General features: G+C 36.4%; 1 protein-coding gene across 3 annotated transcripts; it reads left to right on the top strand.

Annotated features, from left to right (window-relative positions):
* The first annotated feature begins 751 nt into the window (after nt 1-751).
* selenol (selenoprotein L) lies at nt 752-10,104 on the top strand. 3 transcript variants are annotated; one of them, XM_041252572.1, is made up of 9 exons: nt 752-1,170; nt 4,236-4,314; nt 4,623-4,676; nt 4,985-5,030; nt 7,086-7,213; nt 8,202-8,316; nt 8,920-9,042; nt 9,143-9,280; nt 9,567-10,104. In XM_041252572.1, the coding sequence occupies exons 1-9, from the start codon at nt 1,062-1,064 to the stop codon at nt 9,693-9,695; spliced, it is 921 nt and encodes a 306-aa protein (XP_041108506.1). In that variant the 5' UTR covers nt 752-1,061; the 3' UTR covers nt 9,696-10,104. The 3 variants fall into 3 exon arrangements, with proteins under 3 accessions (XP_041108506.1, XP_041108507.1, XP_041108508.1); XM_041252574.1 differs by lacking the exon at nt 4,236-4,314 and adding an exon at nt 4,018-4,166 and having other exon boundaries at nt 1,085-1,170; XM_041252573.1 differs by lacking the exon at nt 8,202-8,316 and having other exon boundaries at nt 753-1,170; nt 7,086-7,154.
* The last annotated feature ends 5 nt before the right edge of the window (nt 10,105-10,109 follow it).

The following is a 10,109-nucleotide window of genomic DNA, read 5'->3' on the forward strand; positions in this document are numbered from 1 at the left end:
CCTAAAACCTTGGCTGTTTACATCAATGTTACACCCTTCCAGCAGAGCCGAGGAACGCTACAATGCAGCTTACAAGAAAGGAACATGCATCATTGAAATACAAATTGGGAGAGTGTCTACTATATAGGCCTGTAAGAGCAGTCAGAACAATAGGCACATGTCTAAATCTGCACAATATCTGTCTGAGGCAGAAGAGATGTCAGACAGTGATGATGATGATGATGATGAAGACAATGACTTCCAGTGAAAATGACACTTTGCTGGGAATAAATGTTAGATCCACCCTCATTAGACAGTTTTGCGACAGTAGAAAAAATATATATGTAAATAAAAAAACAATTCAACTTGATTTAATATCTTCACATCACATAGTTTGTTCTTTTTGTTTTTTATTATTATTATTATTATTATTATTATTATTATTATTATGCAAAATCATTCATTTATAACTGAATTAAATGATATGTAGGCCTACTTGAAAAACTTTACATACACTATTATTCTTAGGAATTTAATACATGTCGAGATTAAATTATCTAATCTGATTAAAAACATAATAAAAACTTGATGGCTAAAAACATTTTTGCAGCTAACATTAAAAGTCAGTTTCATGAGCAAACATTATTTAACTAGTCACTACAGGTTCCATCTTTCTAGATCTTACTTATGCAAGAGATCAGTCAACCATTAACCATTATGTTGTAATCCTTCTTTGCACTACAGTTTAAGTAGATTCAGTGCTGCTGTGTGTGGTTTGTTTTAGTGATGTAATACTTGCAGAAGAAAACAAATGTAGTAACCTATTTGTGGTGTTTTTCGTCTGACAAAAAGTGCAGAGTGAAGCTAACAGTACCAGCTGAATGTATGACGGATGAAAAAGTAAGTCAGTCCTGGAGTACAGTTATGAGTCACGATTCCACACAATAAATAAAGGCTTTATTGTAATCCGTCCAGTAGGTGGCAGGCTTCTTGAATGAATTAAAATGTACTGCCTGTAGTTCCTGACTAGGCCAAAAAAGGTAAACAGAATTCATCAACTTTGATGCTACTTGATTCATGAAATGGCAGAAGAAAGACTGCTACAGAAAGATGGTCTTGTTAAAGGCTTAGAAGATCTGGTTATTTCTGGAAGACAAATTCTCGAGAATGCTATTGTAGAAAGGAGAAACGGTATGTATGTTCTTGTGTCGCTTTCGCAATAACAATAACAGCTAAACGTACAGAACAAAAGATATAAACATAATAACAACATATCTTGTCTTTTTCCGCCGGGGGGGGCGGTTGGTTGGTTTGTTATTATTTTGTATTATTATTCTCGTTTTCAAACACAAATTCTGCTACATCAGGTACAGAAACGCGTGATTTGTCACACGATGTTTACATACGGTATTAGGTTATGAAATATGAGAGTTGAAAGTAAAGAATAAAATGCAAACTCATCCAAAAACAGCATACCTTAAATTGAAATTCAATTTAGGTGCGGAAGTTCTTTATTTGAGCTATGCACAAAAAAAAAAAAAAAAAAAAAAAAAAAAAACAGCAGCAGCTTCCCATAAATTTAAATTCAGTTTACGCTAGGGTGCGCAAGATCTTTATTTGAGCTGTGTTGTTCTGCTCCACAGTTTATTTAAATACGTTTTATTTGGCTGTGTCAGTCATTCGCCTCAGCTCGCTCACTTCTGTGGAGGAAATCGGGGCTTGCTCTCTTTGTGTCTGCCGACTCGTTCAGCCAATCACAGCTAACTTTAGTTGGAACCCAAAACTGACATTCAACAGACGAGTTTTGGATGGGGGCTCCGAGCTTTAAAGAAGGACCGGGCTGAAGTTAGTTACTTATTCCCGTTTCTAGGGCTTAAGTTAGTGACTTATTAGAGCAGTCACGTATTGAATATTAGCTCACATTCTAAGGGGGAAATCACATAGATAGTCTGGATGTGCCACCTCAAGTAGGGTATAATTTTAAAGCTTGAGCATTTCTCTTCAACATAGAGTGGCACAAGTAGACATTCACAGGCCATTCCGTGACACACATACACACACACACACTTCTTTTCCTGCATGTATCACATATTGTGAGGCTTTGCTGCCTCAAGCTGGGTGTGATGTTGAAGGTTAAGCAGTTGTCTTGCGAATACAGTATGGTGCATAGTGGCATGAACAGTACTATTAAGTGATATTTAATATTAAAATTAGAGCATTTATTATTAATTATTTTGGTCAAATTGCGAAATGGAAAATATCAAACAACCAAAGAACAAAACAGTAAAAGAGACAGCAGAGACAAAGACCAACTTAAAATCATTGAGCAGCATCTTGAAAACCTGTTCGGGAACTGCATTTGCTCACAGCACATTTCGCAATTTACATTCTTCTGTTTCGTTTTTAGGCTGTTTGATATTTTCTGTTTCACCAAAATAATTTGCTGAAAGATTGAAATAACCTTTCATTTCATTCTTTTGATAATTTGTAAATGCTCAAATCGCAAAATTGATATTTTTGTCGGTGATTAACCAAAACTTGACTAAGTATAACACACACACACACACACACTTACATCTCCTCTAGTGGACAACCACAAAGGGGAAAAAAAAGACAGCAACTCCCGTTAGAATCAAGTCCATGTCCACGGAGTTCTCAATAAAAGCAATAGTCTTTATTTCATATCTTTAAAATTTCACAGTAAACATAGCTAACACGTTTCAACCCATGAGTCTTCTTCAGAGCATTGTCAGCATACACTAATGTGGACATTTCAGGCTCATACCAGAGGTTGTTTGGCCAGTAAATATTTAATAAATACAAAAATAATAACATTTTGGAATCTCACTGCATCATACTACAAAAGGACTTTTCACTAAGCTGTTTGTTATTTTATGTATGTACACAGAACAAAAATATAAACGTAACATGCAACAATTTCAGTTACAGTTCATATAATGAAATCAATCAATTGAAATAAATTCATTAGGCCCTAATCTATGGATTTCACATGACTGGGAATACAGATATGCATCTGTTGGTCACAGATACCTTAAAAAAAAAAGGAAGGGGCGTGGATCAGAAAACCAGTCAGTATCTGGTGTGACCACCATCTGCCTCATGCAGCGTGACACATCTCCTTTGCATAGTTGATTAGGCTGTTGATTGTGGAATGTTGTCCCACTCCTCCTCAATGGCTGTGAAAAGTTGCTGGATATTGGCGGAAACTGGAACAGGCTGTCGTACACGTCGATCCAGAGCATCCCAAACATGCTCAATGGGTGACATGTCTGGCGAGTATGCAGGCCAGCATTATCATGCTGAAACATGAGGTGATGGCGGCGGATGAATGGCACGACAATGGGCCTCAGGATCTCGTCACGGTATCTCTGTGCATTCAAATTGTCATCGATAAAATGCAATTGTGTTCATTGTCCATAGCTTATGCCTGCCCATACCATAACCCCACCGCCACCATGGGGCGCTCTGTGGGCCACATGACGCCATACACACTGACTGCCATCTGCCTGGTATAGTTGAAACCGGGATTCAACCGTGAAGAGCACACTTCTCCAGCGTGCCAGTGGCCATCGAAGGTGAGCATTTGCCCATTGAAGTCGGTTACGACGCCGAACTGCAGTCAAGTCAAGCCCCTGGTGAGGACAACAAGCACGCAGATGAGCTTCCCTGAGACGGTTTCTGACAGTTTGTGTAGAAATTCTTCGGTTGTGCAAACCCACAATTTCATCAGCTGTCCAGGTGGCTGGTCTCAGACGATCCTGCAGGTGAAGAAGCTGGATGTGGAGGTCCTGGCCTGGTGTGGTTACATGTGGTCTGCCTTGTTTCTTAGTTCGAAACAACATTTAATTAAATATCTGCTATAAAACAAGGCCTTTTTTTCCTTACAAGTCATAATATAAATTTTCATACTAAATATCACTTAATATTACTGTACATGCCACTACTTAAGTTGCAAATTATATTATTTTTAATTAACCACTGTTATTGCTTTCTTTTTTGTTTATTTTAATAATTTAGGTCAGATTAATCATTGTCCAGAATTTTCTTCGGGAAGGGGAATACCCTGAATGTTCCCGCCCCCACTTATCCACAGCCAATAGACTGAACTAGCATTCCAATTGATGAAACTTGAAACCTGTGAATTGGACAAGCGCTACATTTCAAAAGTCAGTCCAAGAATTGTAATGTGTCATTATTTCTTTATGTAGTCTCATTATATTACATTTTTGTAACAGGTTCTTTGCAGGATTTTTCTTCAAAGAAAATTTCTCTCTTGCTTGGATTCACTGATATGGGTGCACATTTTCTTAGCAGGTAAATTAAGAACTTTATTTAAACCCCTGAAAGACTGGGGAGAAGTATTCTGCACTCTACAGTATGTATCTAGAAGTTGTATTAGATTGGTGACATGAGTATTTCAAGTATTTGGAATTGTACTTATATTTGTTTTTTCAATGGGGACTTGCTGAAAGCCAAACTATATAGTATCATCTAAGGCCAAGTTGCCCCAGAGACAGGCCTGTCCAGCATAATTTATTTAATGTAATAGTTAGGTATGGAAATTAATACTTAAAAGATCATTTCCATTTTAATAATTGTGCATGTTCTGTTTTTTTTTTTAGCTTGTCTGTGAAGACAAAAACTGAAGCTGAGGAGTTGTGGAAGAAGTATTTTCAGTAAGAATGTCAAGTTTTACATGAGAGATGACTAGTTACAAGAGTCATATAGAGACCAGTATATGCAACATGCAGAATACAGTAATGACATTAGTTTTCAATACATTGCAAGGCTCTTTAAACGGTAGATTACATATATTATGTTATACATTTTTTATGCTTGTTTACAAATGATTTTATTTAAAAAAAATTAAAAAAAAAAAAACTTAATGAAAGTTAGGATTTCTTAGTAGTGGTTAGTAATACACAGTTACTCCTAACTTATGAATGCCAAAATTAAATGAAGTATTTTGTTAATTTCTTAACAGTGATGTTGATGTCCGAGATCATGTTGAAGATTTATTGCAACTTGAAGTAAGTTCTTTCTCGCGTAAGATAAGCAGATTGTCATTAGAAGCTCCAAATTCTCTCTCTATTGTTGTGAGGATATAGCGTTGTGCTTTTATAATTTAGATGTTTTATAGGCAAGGTTATAAAAAAATATTGTCATTGCTTTAAGTCTAGACTTTTCTGTCCTTAGCAGTAAAATACAATTCATGGGTACCCAGCAAGGATAACAAAAAGTCATTTGTACCCTTAAATGTATTAAATTAGCATAGCTGGGAATTGGTGCCAGTGGTCTCTGTGAGCTAGTAGCTGCACCAGGCTTGAGTGACCACATAACAGTTGAAGTAAAATATTTTAAACCTAATCCATTGAGCAAGATTTGTTTTGGAAGAAGGAAAGCATTTAAACGTTTAAAAAAAAAAAAAAAAAAAAAAAAAAAAGTTGGTTCCTCGAATTTGTTCAAAAGACAAATACAGGGCATAATATTATCTTGCTGCAAGATAATACATAACAGGTGTACTAGCATTGACTTAGAAATTTGTTGAACTCATATACTGGATGCCCAATAACAGCAACAATAATAATAATATATATATATATATATATATATATATATATATATATATATATATATATATATATATATATATATACACACACACACACACACACACACACACACACACACACACACACACACACACATGAGGGTGATGTGAAAAGGGCAGGAAATAATACCAAAAGTCACTCCACGTCCTTTTCTTCATTTATGAATTACCATCTAGGGTTTCTGTGATGTCATAAACTACGAGATCTTAGTGCTGGTAATTTAGCTCCATTCGTAGACTATAAGGATCAGAATTGCTGAAGCTACAGTTCTGTAGGAAAACTTGTGTATATTATATATGTACATGTATAATAGTTATAATAAATATTTAAGAATTCTGATCTGATTATGTTGTCTTTTATTTAGAAATATGGAAGGCTGCATCAAATTACTGATTTTTCTCTGTCAAAAGTCCTTACCATCACCAACTGGACATGAAAAGTAAAGGAACTTTCTCACTGGTTCAGGCCCATGTCTTTTTGATTTCTGTGGTAGAATGCATAATGTTTGACTCAGTCCATTCCCTACCAAATATGGAACATTTCAGCAGGGAAGAAAGCTACATTTCACAGTCTACGGCTATATAGGATTTTTAGTAATGCTGTTCTGTTCTAATAGGAGGAGGATTAGAAATATCCTGGGTTTATGGTGGCTATATCTACCAGTTTGCTTCCAAGCAGTCTTTACACAAATTGGATGTAATATATAATTCATGCTGCAGATTTGTTCAAGATTGTCCCTCTTTGACACACAACTGTCATATGTATATAAAACTAGGCTGGCTCTCATTAACAAATCGTAGGCTTTTTCATTGGTACTGTTTTGTTTGTAAGGTTCTTAAAGGCTTGGTACCTCCCTATCTGAATGTTCTGGTGGAAATGGTTAACACTGGCTATTTTACGCTCTCGGGACCCTGTTAGCTTGGCAGTCCCAAGGGTTCGCACACGTTTGGGAGAACTATCTTTCACCTATCAGCTCCCAAAAACGTGGAACTCTTTTACCTGTAGTGTGAAGATGGAATTTGACACTCTCTCCTTTTCTGGCTAAGAGATTGTATTTGGGAGTTGCTTAGAGCCTCTGGCCATTGTTTTTCCTTTAATCCACATTAACATATAGACGTGCCCTATTTATCTTGTTCTTTTGTGTAGGCTGCTGACTAAGTGCAAACCACACATGTATTTATTGTGTTGCTTGTATTTGTAATTATTTTATTGTCTAACAGGACCCCTTGCAATTCAATTGATAAGTCTTCTGCAGAAATAAATAAATAAGAAAAAAAAGTTGGGAATCCATTTTATTTTATTTACCTCAATATGTGGGTGAGAATGACAATCAAATATAGTGGTAAATGGGTATTTGGAAGGGTAAGAATCTCTTCTTGCAAGTTCAATAGATTCACTCAAGCTTTGATGAAGCAAAACTTGCTCTTTACACTTAATTCAGTTTAACCTGTGGTTGCGTTTTTGTTTCCATAGATGGATTGGAATGAGTTTGTTGAAGGCGTGGATTCTGAACTGAACCTCAATGACAATCTCCATGGTGAGGTACAACTAGGAGGATACATGCCCGGTGCACTGAAGCTGAAGGATGTTCGAAGTGATGAGTAAATAGAACAGCACATCATATACTGAAAAGCATCTGATTGTAGATATTGCAGAATGTTTGCAGGCTTGTTCAGATGACATGCTAGGGTCCAGTGAATACATCATTACCTTTCACGTCAGACATCTCAAAGGCTCAGTGGCCAGTTGCATAAAACAAATTAAATTTCCCCTTCATGTTTCCTCATAAGAACATAAGAAAGTTTACAAACGAGAGGAGGCCATTCGGCCCATCTTGCTCATTTGGTTGTTTGTAGCTTATTGATCCCAGAATCTCATCGTGCAGCTTCTTGAAGGATCCCAGGGTGTCAGCTTCAACAACATTACTGGGGAGTTGGTTTCAGACCCTCACAATTCTCTGTGTAAAAAAAGTGCCTCCTATTTTCTGTTCTGAATGCCCCTTTGTCTAATCTCCGTTTGTGACCCCTGGTCCTTGTTTCTTTGACATTGTCAATACCTTTTAGAATTTTGAATGCTTGATTACTTATTGAATACTATTCCTTGAGTTTAGGGGAGAAAGCTGCTTAACACATTTGAGTCAATACCCCAGTTAAGGGAAAATGTATCCAAAAAGTGTTATTCATAGTACTTAAGGTGTTTTATGCAACCAGCCCCTGCACATAACATAAAGCACACAAATACATAAAACCCCTCTGGGGTTATAACATAACACCCCTCAGGGCTACATTGCTGCTTTATAAATGGATAATGGTTGAGACAACATTTTGAACCAATTGCCAGAACCTTGGTTTACTTTAGCAATTAGGCTTTCTAAATTAGACAAGGAACAAATATACCTAACAGGGTAACAAAACTCTAATCCAGCTGTATTAAGCCATGCCAAGTTATAATTGCACAAATGAGAATGAGAAAGATCAGCTCGTCTGAACTAAACACTATGGGGCACAGATGTCTGCTTGACATTTGCATTAAAAGCATCCACATCACAGAAGTGTGTGGGTTTATTAACTCACTGGCGTTGTTATTTAGGTCTGTAAGCCTGGGCAGTTACTTGGGGAAAGGCACCAAGCTGCTGCTTGTCCTGCTGAGGCACTTTGCCTGACTTCCATGACGAGATCACGTGGCAGAGCTAGAAAGGAGTCAGGTATAAGTTTAACTTTGTGTATTAGAATCACTTAATTGTTTTCTGAGGTCTGTATAATTGTTGCAGATTACTAATTTGGCTGCACCTGTTTGTCTTGACAGAGAGGTCCATGGTGTCTCTGATCAAAATGATGCGTTAAAACCAGTATCTATATGGGACACCGCTACTGAACCTTATATGAATATTCACAAAGTGTATTTACTGGAAAATTAATGGTTAAGATAGTAAATGCAAGAAAAACAAAATAGGTTGTGTGTCCTTAAATGATTGCATTGTGGGTTTCTGTTTATTTCAATGAAGGCTGTTATATGAAAGTACCCCTGATATACTGGCTCAATTTTTATGAGTTATCTGACCTGGTCGACACAGAGTTGACAATATTAACTTGGGGATGGGAAGTGCTTACTCAGGTGTTTGGAATCTCCATCAAGATCCAGGTACTTATTGAAGTGACAGGATTGAAATCAGTTTTGAATATTAGCGTATTAATAGGAACTTAAAGAGAAACACTTAAAGAGTTCAGCAGTGCTTAAAAAACATCCTACTGCACACAATGTCAGAATTACTTTAATTAAATAACAGTTTGATATCTCTCTGTTCCAGAACCTTTTAGACGCTGTGCCTATACGTGTTTTGGTGATCTCATTTGGCTGTCGGGAAGGAGGCTTGTATTGGCTTCAAGACACAGGCTTCAAATATGACATGTTGCTGGACCAACAGCGGGAGGTCAGCAGATTCTTCCTGAATGACGTTTAGGTTTTCCTTGTATTTGTTTCATTGGCGAAATACTATAACCAAGGTTTATTCCTGCTTTTTGTGGTTTCAGATGTACCATGCATTTGGCTTAGGGATGTCCATAGCAAAAGTTTGGTCTTTCAGTAACATGTTTCTCTACGCTGAATATAAAGCTTCGAAACGACAGTTTCCCAGAACTCCTGCTAACATTAAAGACAACATATATCAGGTAATTTAGATAGTAGATTGAATAGAATGCCAAAGGTTGGTTTACTCTAGGTAAGACTTGATCAGATATGTTTATATTAATATGAAATACAAAATAGTTAATGTTACAATTGTCAAGTTTTGCTATAATGTAATATAATAAATAAATTGCAGTTATTGCTTTAATGTTGGTAGACATTCTTGACTGAATTTGATCCCTCTTTATGAAAGGCCAGTTGACGCATGTTGGAACACTGTTCTACCTACTTCAGCATAATACATAAGACGATTGTCTTTATTGTTTTTAGCTTGGTGGCGATTTTGTCTTGGATGAGCATGGAAAAGTGATTTATTTTCACCCCAGCGAGAATCCTTCTGACAGACCTTCAGTGACAGAATTATTGAATGCCATTGGTGAAGCACCCAAAAAACCCTGATCCAACTGTGTAACAAAAATGTGATGGGTCACAGACTACACGTTTGAAAATGGAAAGGAAAGAATGTTACTCTTGGCTTGTATCCATGAAAACAATGCTTGAACTCATATTTATGAAAAGTGTTGTATGATAGATAAACAAGCTGAGGGATAAGGACTTCTTTCCCATCATTTGAGTAGATTTTTAAAACGCAGATCTAAAGAATGGTGCTTACGAGTCAGACTCATAAAAAGTACCAATTCATAATGATGATTATTGAAAAGTAAAAAAAAAAAAAATGGTATTGTTTTGCTGAATTTTTGTAGTCATATTTGCATTTGCTTTTATAAACAATTATTCGTGCTTGATTTAAAAATGGAAACTTGCTCTTAAACAAAAAAAAAACACAAAAAACTATATGAATATAATTTTAAA

The sequence above is a fragment of the Polyodon spathula genome, chromosome 6 (genome assembly GCF_017654505.1).
Source record: "Polyodon spathula isolate WHYD16114869_AA chromosome 6, ASM1765450v1, whole genome shotgun sequence".
Classification (NCBI taxonomy): domain Eukaryota; kingdom Metazoa; phylum Chordata; class Actinopteri; order Acipenseriformes; family Polyodontidae; genus Polyodon; species Polyodon spathula.

Coding starts and splice junctions, on each gene's coding strand:
- selenol (XM_041252573.1), top strand. CDS start 1,062: ATGGCAGAAGAAAGACTGCTACAGAAAGATGGTCTTGTTAAAGGCTTA. Junction 5,031..7,085: donor AAGATTTATTGCAACTTGAA/GTAAGTTCTTTC, acceptor TTGTTTCCATAG/ATGGATTGGAATGAGTTTGT. Junction 9,043..9,142: donor TGCTGGACCAACAGCGGGAG/GTCAGCAGATTC, acceptor TTGTGGTTTCAG/ATGTACCATGCATTTGGCTT.